The sequence below is a fragment of the Panthera uncia genome, chromosome E1, assembly GCF_023721935.1.
Source record: "Panthera uncia isolate 11264 chromosome E1, Puncia_PCG_1.0, whole genome shotgun sequence".
Lineage (NCBI taxonomy): Eukaryota > Metazoa > Chordata > Mammalia > Carnivora > Felidae > Panthera > Panthera uncia.
The window spans coordinates 38,924,216-38,939,443 of NC_064814.1; the positions used below are offsets into that span (position 1 = coordinate 38,924,216).

General features: G+C 39.8%; 1 protein-coding gene across 1 annotated transcript in view; it reads left to right on the plus strand.

The window, feature by feature from the left end:
- Positions 1–15,228, plus strand: part of MYO1D (myosin ID) — a 355,990-nt gene that overhangs the window by 128,077 nt on the left and 212,685 nt on the right. The window contains exons 14-15 of the mRNA XM_049636655.1: positions 234–366; positions 14,735–14,901. Of these exons, the coding sequence (XP_049492612.1) occupies positions 234–366; positions 14,735–14,901 (300 nt within the window). The remainder of the gene's footprint in view (positions 1–233; positions 367–14,734; positions 14,902–15,228) is intronic.

A 15,228-nucleotide genomic window follows, 5' to 3' on the forward strand; every position in this document is an offset into this window, starting at 1 on the left:
GTGGCTCCAGGGTGCAGTCCACTTGTGGCTCCAGGGTGCAGTCCACTTGTGGCTCCAGTCTACACTCCACTGTGGCTCCAGTCTGCACTCCACTGTGGCTCCAGTCTGTACTCCACTGTGGCTCCAGTCTGCAGTCCCCTTGTGGCTCCAGGGTGCAGCCCAGCAGGATTCCTTAGCAGTTTCTATTCAGCTTATTTGAATGTAACATTCTCATTGCTCTTTCTGCTTCTCAGTTCAAATCCCGTGCTGAAGAATATGTGGCCCGAAGGCAAACTGAGTATTACAGAGGTGACCAAGCGACCTCTGACCGCTGCCACCTTGTTTAAGAATTCGATGATCGCTTTAGTGGACAACCTTGCATCAAAGGTAATTATTTTCTTTTCTACGTATCCATTTTATCGCCACTTTTGATGGTGGTCAGCACCATTTGCTGTCATTGGTTCCCTCTTGATATATGTTATAGAGAACGTATGATTCGCTTTTTAGGTAATTATAAATTGCACTGAACCATATAGATATTTAAAGTGAATGTTGTAATTGAATTCTTATCCCTGTTTTGTTTCATTTAACATGGCTGGCTGAAATAGTTGTATGCCAGATGAAATGCTTTTCGTTAAATTTGAGTTTTTTATGGTTGTTGACAAGGGGAAACTCTTAGTGAGATCTTTAAAAACTATACGTATATTACTAAAATTGTGTGCTTAGCAAAATGAGCTTCAGCCCTGTACTGAAGAGAGGGCTTGGCTTAAAAAATAAATAAATCTTGAATTAAACAGTAATATGCCAGGGGCACCTGGGTGGCTCCATCAGTTGAACGTCCTACTCTTGCTTTCAGCTCAGGCCAGTCTCCTCTCTCTCTGCCCCTACCCCACTCATGCTCTTTCTCTCCCAAAATAAATAAAGATTTTTAAAAAACAGTAATATGCCATCTGTATCTCGTGTCCATATATAAAATGACCAGATAGAGTTTCAAGAGGAAGGTTAGTATTTAAGTATTGTCCTTAAGCTGTTACAAAAGTTGAAATAAAATGTTGTATTACTGACCATTGTTTCTTCTTTTTATTCTTTTCAGGTGTAGTACTGTTTGATAAGTTAAGTCTGTTTATTTCCCCCCATTAAAGAGCAGATTTCTAGCCCAAACTGCTCCTGTTGATAAGTTTGATAAATTAGGCAGCATTTTGGGGCTCATTATTTTTATTTATTTATTTTTTTAATTTCCCTGTTCTGGTGCTTTTCATGTGTTTTTTATTCTTCATTATTATCTTTTTAAAAAAAAACAACTTCCTTCCTAAGAATTTAAATCTATGCTGTTTCTGGTTCCTTCACTGTGGATAAATTAGGCAAATGCACAAGAACACATCTGTTCAGTAACATTCTATTCCATTTTGTCAGGTTTCTTCGGCCCCACATGACAACAAATAAGCACAATTTGTTGACTTGTAGAATCAAACCTCCAGAAAGGCAGGGCTGAGGATACTAGGACCGAAGACCAGAACACCATTAGAAGTGTTCCTGTTGTCCCTTAGCTTCTCTGTGCATGTCAGCTCCAACCTGCATCATCCTGCAAGAGGGATGGTGAACCTAGAAGGGAGGCGTGTGACCCAAGAAATGGAGAATACAGAATCTTATAAAACATGCTTATAGAATATGTTATAGTTTATAAAATACATTAGATGTATTTCATTAACTAGAAAAGAATCACCTTTATTTTCTAAAATTGGTATTTAAATGTGCATTTTTAAAAAACAAAAATTCCAGGGGCACCTGGGTGGCTCAGTTGGTTAAGTGTCTGACTCTTGATTTCAGTTCAGGTCATGATCTCGGGGTCGTGAGATCGAGCTCCATGCCCGGTGTGGAGCCTACTTAGGATTCTCTCTCTCCCCCTTCTCTCTGCCCCTCCCCTGATCGCATGCACACTCTCTTTCTAAATAAAAATTAAAATTCTAGAACCATCTATAATTTCTGTATCAGGAATTGCATTCAGCTGCTAATAAAAGAGAGATCCCCAAATGAGGGGCTCAAACAAGAGAGACATTTATTTCTCTCTCCTGTAAATAAGGTATAGAAGAAGGTATTCCAGGATGGGTATGGCACCCTTAAGATGGTTAGGGAGCTGGCTCCCTTCTGTCTTTCTGCTCAGCCACACTTGGCACTTGACGTCCATCCTCCTGGCCCCAGGTGGCAACTGGGGCCTCTGCCCTAAGAGACTTCCTGGGTGCCTCACACAGCATGCTCCTTCCATCTTGTTTGCTATGCCAAGTTTCCAGGGAAGCTGGGAAGTGCATTTTTATTCTGGTCAGCAGCTCACCTAGCTAGAAGTAAGGATTCTGCCTCAGAACAAAAGATGCTGGGTAGGAGGTAGGCAGCGAGCCTGGCAGTCTGTGCTATAGCTTCCCAGTCTGGGTGTTCGTGGAGGAGTGGGAATGAGGGAGAGAACAGGGACAAGAAGAGGAATAAAGACATCCTCTCAGCCCAATAGAAGGCAGGAAGGTGGGTGGGAAAGCAACAAAGGAAAACGTTACTTTTAGAAAACACAAAATAAATGTAATAATCGGTATTCACCATAAATGTAAATAGACTAAGAAGACTAGACAGATGGAGAATCCAGGTGTATGCTTGTCTAGGAGATACCGAAGCAGAACAGTATGCAGAAAGATGAAAAAGAAAGAGGTGAGCAAGAATGCATCAAGCCCTTCCCCCCCCCCCAAAAAATGATTAAAAACAACATTAATGTGAAAGAACATAGAATTTAAGACAAAAAGTAGTAATACAGATAAAGAGATCAATAACAATAAATAAAAACACCCAAGACAATAGAGTCATTTTGAGCTAGGTACCTACCAATATAGCTGTGATTATCCATAAACTCCATAAAGCAAAAAAAGAACCTGAAAAAATTTTTGAAAGGAAAGTTGACAAGTTCACAATCCTTGTGGGAGATTTTAAACCAGCTGTACCAGAAACTGATATTTCAGGCGGACAAGTATGAAGGCAGAAGCGTTGAAAACCAAATTTAAACTTTAATGGATCAAAAGAACGCTGCACCCAGGGAATAGGAAATACATATCCCTTTCAAGTATACATAGAACATTTCCAAGAACTGACCACATACTAGATCACAAAGGAAGTTATAACCATTTAGATATAGTCTCCATCTATATAAAGGGCAGCCTTTATTTTTTTTTAATGTGCTTGGGAACTTGAGGGAAAAATGCTCTCCTATATAACTCACATATTGATGAGGAAATCACAATGGAAATTATAAAATACATGGACCTACATGATAAAGAATTTATCAAAATCTATAGAATGCTGCTAAAGTGATCCACTTGTTATATCTTTATTAAAAAAACAAGATTGAAAGTAAATGAGTTAAGTTCACCTCTCCACTCAAGAAACCAGAAAAAGAATCCCAAAGAAAATCAAAGACAGAAGAGAATGACTTCTAAATAGCAAAAATTAAAATTAATAGGTCAAAAAAAATTAGTCAAATAGACAAACCTTTAATGAAACTGATAAAAAAGAAAAAGCAACATTATGAATGGAAAAAAAGGTATATTCATATAATACAGAGATTTTATAAGGCATAGAATATTGTGCACAACTCTATGCCAGTGAACTTGAAAAATTAATTTTCTAGAAAAATATGTTATCAAAATTAACTCAAGAAGACATGGAAAATCTGAATAAATTAGTAACCTTAACGACTCTGAATTACTAATCAGAAGTCTGCCTTCTCCCAGGTTTGCCAAGAACATGAAGCCCAGATGGTTTTACAGATACATTTTATAAATCCGCCAAGAAGCCAATAATTCCTATTATATATAAACTGTTTTGGAGGATAGGAAAAAGACCACTACCCAACTCATTTTATGAGATTAATATTCCCTTCATAGTAGGTTAATATGAGAAAATAAAATTAGATATCAGTTTCATCTAGAACCATGGGAAGATCTTAAAAATATATATGACTAATGCATTTGCTGGGAACATAGTGAAGAAAGCGCCTACTAAAACCAACTGAAAACAACTAAAATGTTAGGTAAAACATAAAAATCCACTTCTTGAATGCAGCCATGAACTAATAAGAAAGTAAGGAACATGCAGGCCACAGACTGAGTGAAGGCAGAAGTTAAGGAAAAAGAAGATGCTGTCTCTTTGGGGATTTGTTGAAGTAGGTAACTTTGGGCATAGGTGTTCAAGGCTGGGTCCTCAAGTGAAGCCCAGGGCCTGCCCAAAGTAGAGTGTCTAATAAGAGATTATACACAAACGTGCATGTGCACACACATGGGCAGGTCTCCAAAGGACTGCATCCTCAAAGGGATGCATATAAAGTGAACAAGAAATAATCCCTCATTATCTGAAAGGAAAACTGCCTATATTGGTCCATGGCCCTGAGCCGAAGCGGGAGTGAACACTTCTGGAGAATTCATCATTGTAAGCCAGTTTTCATGAGGTTTTCAATCCAAATTCACACTACCTGGATGGCCTAAAAAGTTTAAATCAACAGTTTAGTTTGAAAGGGTCATGGCCAGGGATCCCCAAGCATATGATAGAAGCAAACAGTTTTTTTCCTTCAAGAAACCACCTTCAAACCAGACCTTCAAGAATTTCCACAGATAAAGTTTTAAGGAAAATAAGGAGTTCACCACAAAGAATTACTACACACACGAACAAAGTACCAGGTGCAAGAGTCGGAGTCACGAAAACTTCTTAGAATGGAGTTATCAGAAACAATATAAGAATGTTTAGTATGTTTCAAGAAATCAAAGGCCTAAAAATATGAGAAAAAGCAAGTAACTAGGCAATTGATAGAAATTAAAATTAGCAACTCAAGGATAGGTTTAACATCAGTTTAGACAAAGCTGAAGAGAGAATAGAGGAATGAAAGAAAGAAGTGGAGAAATTATCCAGGATTCTACTTAGACCAAGAAATGAAGCAAAAAGAAACACTATTAAGAAACATGGAAGACAAAATGAAAAGGTCTAACGTGCATCTAATCAGTTACTCATGGAAAGGAGAGGATGGGCAGAGCAATATTGGAAGGTATATTGCTGAGAACTTCTACAGTGATGAAAGATAACACTCTCTTGGAGTCAGGAAGTCTGGTATATCCCAGGCTAGAACAGTTACAAGAAATCTGCATCTAAGCACATTGTGAAATCCCAGAACATCAAAGACTAAGAAAATGCCTTAAAAGCAGATCCACTTAAAAGAATAACAGGCTAAAAGAAAAGAACTGTAAACCAAAATTCTGTACAAAGAGAATGAATTCGTTTCAAGAACAAAGACACAATAAAGAATCTTTCTGAAAAAGAGGAGAGGGTTACAAGCACACTAAGCGATGTTCTAAAGGATATACATACATATCCGGACGGAGGAAGAGTATACAAAATGAAAGTCTGAAATGCAAAAAGAAGAGCAAAGAAATTGGTAAATAGGTGGGTGTGCATAAATAAACTAAAATAATGTTGGATTAAAAATACAGAGTAGAATAGGGGTGCCTAGGAGGCTCAGTCGGTTAAGCGTCTGACTCTTGATTTTGGCTCAGGTCATGATCTCAGAGTTTGTGAGTTCAAGCCCCACATCGGGCTCTGTGCTGACAGCGCAGAACTCGCTTGGAATTCTCTCTCCCCCTCTGTTTTTCTGCCCCTCCCCTGCTTGCTCTTTCTCTCTCAAATAAAAATAAACTTTAACAAATACAGATGAGAATCCAATAGCACAATATATAAATTAGACACAATATATAAAGTATATAAATTAGAAGGATAAGGGATTAGAATTCAAGTGCTTAAAGTCATCGGTTATTCAGAAAAATAATAAAAACATTATTTAGCTTGTAATCCTAATAACACACAAATGCATATTAAATTCCCTCATGTAGTCATTAAAAGAATAGAAATGAGTTGAGGTCAGAATGAGAAGTAAGTAATCAGTTCTATAAAACATAGGAAAGAGGAGACTAAAGAACATAGAAAAGCCAGGATAAATTAAGATGGTAGAAATAAATCCAAATATAGTAGTGATTACATTGAATGTAAAAAAAAAAAAAAAAAAGATACAAATGGTCAATTTGGTCAAAGAAAAAGAATCCAGAAAAATTAAACATTTAAGTTTAAAAGTTGTATCAGACAAATTCTGACAATCCAGGGTCACCCCAATCCAATTTCAGGATCTGGAGTGGGTCAGCAATGGACCAAATTGTTTTCCATTCACCTTGGACTCCCAGGGTTAGCCCTTTAGGATTGCAGACCAGTGTCCCTTGTCTATGGCTTTGGGTTCCAACCTGCAGCCTCCTGGCCCCACAAGGCCGTCAGAAGCTGTGGTAGTCTCGTGGCTGTCCAGATGAAAACTGCCCTGAAGTCCGGCCCCACCGCTTTCCATTGTAGTCTTACTCTCATCTTGGTTATCTTATTAGCTCTCTGATGCATTTGAGAAGATTCCCCCCCTTCCCATATCTGTCTAGCGCTTTTCCTAATGACTTCATCAGAAAGGTTGTAGCATTGCTTGGTCCTCCACCACCAGAAGTGGAAGTCCTGACCCCTCACTTTGTCTCAGAATCTACACAATGTATTCAATGCATGCCTTGTCTCCCCACCTGGATTATAAGTCTTTTAAACATAGGGAGTGAGTTCTACTAATTTTATATATCTCTTGATATCTCGTGAGGTGCACCCTAAACAGATGGTCAGTAAATTATTAAATGAACTTGAATTTGCCCGTGACTCTGTTTGGCAGTGTTCAAAGCAAGTTAGATAGGCAGATGTCTAACTACAGTGCCTTCTGGCTAATACATAGACCGATCAGTGTGCCTTCACAAATAATGTTTTTTACATAAAATAGAGGGAGAAACAGGCTAAAACATGCCAGAGAATGAGATCAGTATTAACTCTTTCAGTTTAATCTTTATAAGACTTTTGAATTTGTCAAATTTAGAGTTTCTTAGGCTGAGTCAGTCTGGATATTTATAAACGAGAGAGGAGGCGGCATTTATAAATTGAGATAGAATGCTGATTAAATATAGAGAGAGTATTTCCAGTAGATTCCTTAACTGAAGATTTTATATCACTGAACAGGATGGATAGGATTCCCCCCACCCCTTAATTGGTCATTAGTGTCTGAGCTAGTGTTAACTTCCTGTGCATTATCAGTACTGGTAAAATTCCATTTAACTGGTTTTTGTTTAGTGAAGTTACTTATACTACTCCAGTAATACCTTATACGAAGATTGCTTTGCCCACATAATTATAAATTATCGAATTCAGAATATTTCTAAATTCACACTGTAATTTTCTTTTTGACCCAGAGGTCACCTAGAATTATGTTTCTTAATTCCCAGACGTATACGATTTTTCTAATTATCCTTTGCTCTTGATTTCCAGCTTAGTATCATTTGGTCAGGGGATATATACTCTGTGTGATTTCAATCCTTAGAAATTTGTTAAATGTTCTTTATGTATGTATTTTGTTTATATAAAGAGAAATAAGTTGTGTTATACTCTGAACACATCCACTAGATCAAGGTTGCTAATTATATTGTTGTCCAGTTCTTACCGAGCTCTTAGTTTTGTCAGTGCCGAAAATGCCAAAATCTGTGATTCTGAATTTGTCTCTTCCTCGTTGTATCTTCTGTTTTTGCCTTAGATATTTTAAGACTTTATTTAGGCTTGTTCAAGTTAGAACTATTATTTCTTCCTAGTGTTTAAGTTATTTATCATTATGAAATGCCTCTCTATTTCTGTATCACTTTTTGCCTTTGCATGAATAAAACAGTTACACCACCTTCTCTCTTGGCCAGGTTTGCTGGTGTATCTTTTCCCACCCTTTTACTTTCAACGTTTCTGTAACCCTGTGTTTCAAGTATGTGTCTTGTAAGTAGCTTATAGTAAGGTTTGTTTTTTTATGCAATCTGACAATCTTTGCCTTTTGAATATGTCATTACTCTACATGACTTTTAATGTAGTTTCTATGTGTGGCATTTAAATGGACTATCTCGTTAGTGCTTTCTGTTTGATGCTTTTGTATTTCTTTCTCTTTCCTTTTTTTCTTTTAGATTGGTGATTGTGGGCAAAGAGTAAACAAAATTCTGTTCCTTCTGCTTCACAACTAAACCTCAGTCAAATTTCTAGGTCTGTTCCCCTGTTAACCCAGTAAGGTGTATCTCGACAGTATTACTATGCAACATTTCTTATGACTTAAAAATTACCCCTTTTTGCAAATTGCATCTCTACTGAGAGAATAACAAATGTCTGGTGGAGATGATTTATGTGGGCTTCCCTGACTGTGGTGACTCCTGTATTAAGCATGTCCCTTTTAAGAACCCTGGAAGCTATGTCTTTAGACCTACATTAAGGGATATTAGATACTATGGGGCATGAGGCTTTTAAACCAAGGGTACTTTCCATGCCTGCCCCATGTGGGTCTTATCTCTTTGTCCTTAAGCTGTCACCTGACTGCTGTGTGCACTGCTGCAAGGACTGTGACACTTCTGTTGGCAAGCCATGTTTTTGTCCTGAGTAGACTCATGCCACATGTGCCCATGAGTCCTTTAGTCAGAATATTTAGTTAAACCTCAGAAGGCACCCTTTCCTCACCCTCTGACCCCTGCCACTCAGTGTTGTGATTATTCTTTATTATTCTGGAAGATTTATATCATAATATTGTTTTGGTGGTTATTTGAGTGATTATAATCCCATTCTTGAATATAAAAAATCTAATACTATTTGGTACTTTTACCTCCTTCCTAGACAATGCAAGGTCCATAAAACATTTTAATTCCATTTGCCTTCCTCTCAACTTCTATGCTATTTTGGTCACGTATTATAAGTGTACGTGCGTGTGTGCGTGTGCACACATGCGCACGCGTGTGGCCAGCAAGATGACATCATCATCGTTGTTACTACATATAGTCAGTATCTGTTTAGATTTATCCATTTATCACTTCTTTTTTCCTTTCTGTACCGTTGACCTTCATCTGGGACCATTTTTCTTATGCTTGAATTTTATCCTGTTATATTTGAAGTCTGTTGTTGACAGAGTCTCTGCTTTTGTTTACCTGAAAATATTGTATACTGTTTTCGTTTGGGAAGAATATTATTGCTGGGTGCAAAATTCTATGTTGGCAATTTTTTCAGCACTTCAGAGATAACACTCCTTTGTCTTCTGGATCCCATGGTTTCTTGTAAGAAGTCAGCTGTCAGTCTGTTTGTTGCTCCTTGAGGTAATGGATCTTTTCTCCTCTGGCTGCTCTTCCTGGGTAGTCAGAAGTTTTACTACGACTTTCTGAGTGTAGTGTTGTTGTTTTGTTTTGTTTTTTATCCTCACAATTCATAGGACTTCTTCAATTTGTCTTAGTTGGGTTTTCATCAGTTTTGCAAAACTCTTGGCTATTGGCTCTTCAAATACTGCTTCTCCCCTTCTGTCTCCTCTCCTTCAGGATTTGAGTTATTCGGACCATCTCACCATAGCTACTATGCCTCTTAACCTCTCTCCTTTTGTTTCCATCTTTTCATCTCTCTATGCTTCATTCTGGGGAATTTCTTCTCACCCACCTTCAGCTGTTCATAATCTTCCTGTCTACTGATCTACTGACTTCTCAGTTTCCATCATTGTATTTTTCAGTCCTGTGTTTTTAATTTGATTCAGTTCATTTTTTACATACATAGTTTCTGATTCTCTAAAAATTCTCAGTATTGTCTTTTGTCATCTCGAGCATGGTAAGCATAGTTATTGTATTCTTGCTATTAACTCCAATATGTGGATCCCCGCAGGTCTGTTTGTTTTGTATGCTGTTTTGCTGTTTCTAATTCTTGTTATCATGGTTCCTTATGTGTCTGGGTAATTTCTATTTTGCTCCCAACATAATATTGGCAAAATTGTTTATAAAAATAACTGGAGACCTAATTTTATGTAATCTTTCTCCAGGAAAGATTTACCTTGGCTCCTTTTAGGCAACCAAGAGCTATGCTATTTCAAGTCCCTGTGAGGGACTGCCTGCTTCTGACTCACCCTCATTGCTAGTGGCAGCCTTTTCATATCCCAGCCCAAATTGAGAGGGGTTTACCCATGACCTCCTCCTTTTCAGGCCCTGGTCTCTGATCTCTGTCCTGCCAGCCCCCTGAGGCTGTCAAAACCTCTACCCAGATCCCATCTGCTTCCTCTGAAGTTGGCAAATTCCCCCAGGAAAAACTTCCACTGTCCTGCTAGATTCTGGTCCCCATAATTGTCCACTGTCTTTAAGCAAAATTTTTAAAATATTTGAATTGCCGATTCTAGATGTCTGCAGCATGGGTGTTGTTTTAAACTAGTCCGTCATTACTGAAGTGGAAGCCCTAATATCCTCTTTTTATAAATTAGATAATTAGGTCCAGAGAGGCTATCATAGTTAGTTAAGAGCAGAGACAGTGAATGCCCAAGTGTCCTGATTCTGTGTGATGCTTATTCTCTTTTTTAAAATAAATACAGCTTGCTTGCTTATTTATTTATTTATTTATTTAGATGCATTTATTTAAATTTTAGCTAATATACAGTGCAATATTGGTTTCAAGAGTAGAATTCAGTGATTCATCACTTACATACAACACTCAGTGCTTATCATAACAAGTTCCCTCCTTAATACCCATCACCCATCTAGCCCCTCCCTCGCTCACCTCCCTCCATCAACCCTCAGTTTGTTCTTTATTGTTAAGAGTCTCTTGTGGTTTGTTTCTCTCTCTTTTCTTCCCCACCTCTTCCCATATGTTCATCTGTTTTGTTTCTTAAATTCCACATATGAGTGAAATCATATAGGATTTGTCTTTCTCTGGCTGACTTATTTCAGCTAGCATAATGCTATTCTAGTTCCACCCACGTCATTGCAAATGGTAAGATTTCGTTCTTTTTGATGTCTGAGTAATATTCCATTGTGTATATATACCACATCTTCTTTATCCATTCATCAGTTGATGGCCATTTGGGCTCTCTCCATAGTTTGGCTATCGTTGATAATGCTGCTATAAACATTAGGGTGCATGTGCCCCTTTGAATCTGTATTTTTGTATCCTTTGGGTAAGTACCTAATAGTGTAATTGCTGGATCATAGGATAGTTCCATTTTTAGTTTACTGAGGAGCCTCCATACTGTTTTCCAGAGTGGCTGCACCAGTCTGCATTCCCACCAGCAGTGCAAGAGGGTTCCCCTTTCTCCGTATGTGATGCTTATCCTGTTACACCACTGCCAAAGTGTACAGATAGATTTAGTAGCATTTTGATATTTGCTGTGCTAGTGACACTCTCTTAGTTTATTCATCAAGCAGTAAAAGCCCTGTAGCCCTCACATAAATAGGACCCCCACCCTCCCTTCCCCATCCCATTAAGGTTGTTTTAAATTTACTTAAACTTTTAAAAAGTGAGCCACACTGGGGCAGCTGGATGGCTCAGTCGGTTAAGCATCCGACTTTGGCTCAGGTCATGATCCCACGGTTCATGAGTTCCAAGCCCCATGTCAGGCTCTGTGCTGACAGCTCAGAGCCTGGAGCCGGCTTAAGATTCTGTGTCTCCCTCTCTCTGCCCCAAACCCCAATCATGCTCTGTCTCTCCTACCCTTTCGCTCTCAAAAATAAATAAGCGTTAAAAAAAAAAAAAAAAAAAAAGATTTTAAAAGGGAGCTGCAGTCTTTCTCTATAAATCTTCCATTACAGATTCAGTGAACGTTTTGTCACTCATCACTATTTGTAAGATTCTGCTTGTACTTTATAACAATATCGATCCTTTGCTTAATACCTAAGCCAAGGATTGGTGTTCCAGAATAGGGAAGAAGTATCAGTTGTCTGTTAATTCATAACAAACCGCCCTCAAATCTAGTGCCCCGAACAACAGTTTATTGTGTCTCATGATCTGGGGGTTCACTAGCCAGTCCTGCTGGGCTCACCAGGTGGCTGTGGTCAGCTGAGGTTACATGGTCTAAAGTGGCTCACTCACATGCTGGGTGACTGGGATACCTTGGCCTCTTTCTTCATCTAGTTTTTAGTCCTGGATTTCTTCACATGATGGAAGAAGTGTTCCAAAAGTTCAAAGCCTCTCAAGGATGAGTCTCCACAAATAACCCAGTATCACTTCTGCCATATTCTGTTGGGTAAGACACATCACAAGGGCAGCCCAGATCCCAGGAGTGGGGTGGAAAATTCACTTCTCGTTGGGAGGTACAGCAAAAAGCTATTTGTTTTTTAAATCTGCCACAGATGTGATGAAAAGAGGCAGGTATGCTAGGCAGAATAATGGGCTCTGCCTTTCAGCTCCAGGTCTCTGTGACCCCAACAGAGTGTCCTACAATTCAGTTCAATCCTGACACTAGCTACCCAGAACAGCCAGATGAAGAGATACACAGAGCAACAAGGTCTGGAGGGTCTGGGCATCTGGAGAGCAAGAGCCTCTGCCCCTGTGGAGATAGGGTCCATCACCCTCCCCATGGGATGATATGTTCACCAACCAGAAAGCTCCTTGGAGCCTCGGTGTCTGAGTTTTTTTAAAATCGGGGTTTTATGACCTAAGCATGACTGGTGAAATCTTGAGTCTGTGATTGGACTCAACCTGCAGCCTTCCTCCCCTCCCTGGAGGTCAGGCTGCTGAAAGTCCCATCCCTCTCATCCTGTGGAGGGTTTTTGTGACGACTACACTCCACCCCCACCCCCACCCCCCCCCCACCCCCGCCCTTGTCCTGGAGCTGTCTGGGAACTGGGTCTGAGTTGTTTCATTAGCATAACAAAGATACTCCTACCACTGAGGAAATTCCAAGGGTTTTAGAAGTTCTGTGGTAGAAACCTGGGACAAAGTCCAGAGAGGCGGGGGTGGGGGGTTGAGATTTTATTAGAGCCCCCCAAGGTTGTCCATGCCTGACTCCCCAGAACATGTAAGTATGTTATGTTGCATGACAAGGTGGAATGAAGGTTGCAGATGGAGTAAAGACTGCTGATTTTTGACCTCAAAATAAAGACATTCTCCTGCATTATCCAAGTAGGCGCTATGTAAATTTAAGAGTCCTTCAAAGGAAAAGAAGGATGCAGAAGAGTCAGAACCAGGGAGATGGTATATCATTCAAAAGACTCAACAGGCTGTTCATTACTGGCTTTCAAGATGGAAGGAAGCCATAAGCCAAGAAATGTGGGCAGCCTCTAGAAGCTGGAAAAGATAAGAAAGTGGGTTCTCTCTAAGAGTCTCTAGAAAATAAGAGCCCTGCTGACACCAGGATTTTTAGCCCAGCGAGAACCATCTTAGACTGCTGACCTCCAGAACTGTACGAGAATAAATTTGTGTTGTTTTAAGCCACTAAATTTGTGGTGCTGTCGAAAAGCGACCTCCATGTTTCGGAGCTGAAGTATAACTCGAAGACAGAGTTTGGGATAAAGGGGAATGACAGCTTTATTGCGCAGCGGGCCAGGGCCTTCAAAAACCGCAAGCCCTCCCGGAGGAAGGGGCTGGGGCATTTTATAGGGACACACAGAATCTAGCCTGTTCTGACAGCAGTTGTGTAGGTGATACCAGCCCCCTTCCTCGTGTCTTTAGGCTGGTACCAGGTTCCTGGAGCAAAAGGCTGAGAAGGGAGGAGGGAGGTTTGTGGAAGAGACGAAGAAGGTTCCTTTAAGATCCAACCTCACTGGAGCGTTAGTGCAGCCGTTTTGATTTTTGTTCAACTTTGTGCTTTTAAGCAGTCTCTGTGGTAATCTGCAGCAGCAGCAATAGAAAACCAATACAGTAGGGCCTAGAAGAAGGAAGAAAGTGGCATTCTTTTTTCATCATGGAAAGTAGCATGATAAGTCTATACTTGGAGCTTCCTGTGTAGATGTTGAAAACTCACTCCGTTCAGAATGCAAGTAACTTCACATTCTTCAAATCTCTCCTACTTCTTAAATTATTTACTACTACTTTTTACCTCCAGCCCACAGTGGAGCTCAAAATTGCCTAATTATCTACAGAAGACTCTATCTCTTAATTAAAGTGCATCTGTGTGTCTGCTAGGTAATAGATCAGAGAAGGGAACGTAACTCTTTACTCTGCAAGTAGGATACATTTGACCTCCTTGATTCATCCAGTGATAATTTGTTACCTTCAGCAGACCAGGATCTATGCCAGCACAGTTTTATACTTAAAAGGAGTTATGATCTGATGCATGGTACAAAACTTAATTGGCCCAAAGGGAGGGATTTCTTGCTAGGCTCTTTCTTAGAGTCCCTGACACCTACAGGAGGTTTTGCAACTTCTCTCCTTATAAATTTTAATCTCGTTTTCAAAAGCACAAACTACTGTGATGATGTCAGTGGTGGTGATGATGGTGGCTGACACTATGGAGCACTTGCCATGTGCCAGGGCTGTGCTTACGTTGCACATTCTTCATGGCAGTTCATCTTTAGCACGGCTCCTGCCTCTTTCTATTAAATTACTCTTTCTGGTACTTTTTAACCTTCTTTCTGTCAAGACACATAAACTCAATGTTTACATGTCTCAACTGTTTACCCCTTAGTTTTATCCCCTTTCTACAATTCCTGATGATTCCTAGAATATAATAAAGCAAAATTTTAGCTAAATACACAAGAACTTCCAGTCTTGAAGGAGAAGGAAGAATAACTGTTCCCAAGTTTATGTCTGAGAAATTGGAGGCACTGAGCTTAATTTGACACAATTAACACTAATTACACATTAGCATCCTTCGTTTGGGATTTTTCTCCAGTGAAACTTACCATTTGCTGATTTATTTCTTTAGGAGCCCTATTATGTACGTTGCATCAAACCCAATGACAAGAAATCCCCACAGATATTTGACGATGAGCGCTGTCGCCACCAAGTAGAGTATCTTGGACTACTGGAAAATGTGAGGGTGCGGCGGGCGGGGTTTGCCTTCCGCCAGACCTACGAGAAGTTTCTTCACAGGTGAGAATGGACTAAACAAAGAACCTGGCAGACCCTGAGAACTCCGGAGTGCTCCCCGTGTGTGACGCTTCGTCAGCACGTGTCAGATAGTCTAAATATCTGTTGAAAGAGGAAGAGTTGAGGGAAGCGCAAATATGAAAGACTTTCTCAGAGTCAGCAGGAGACTCTCCCTGAGTCTGCGGTTTATGGGCCGTGAGAAAAGATTCATTCTTTGGGGAGAAGATGTGGGCCGTATAGCATGGGAGGAAGATCATGGACTCAGAGGCACATCTGGGTTGGAATCCGGGGTATGCCACTCATTTGCTGTGTGATCTTAGGCCAGAAATT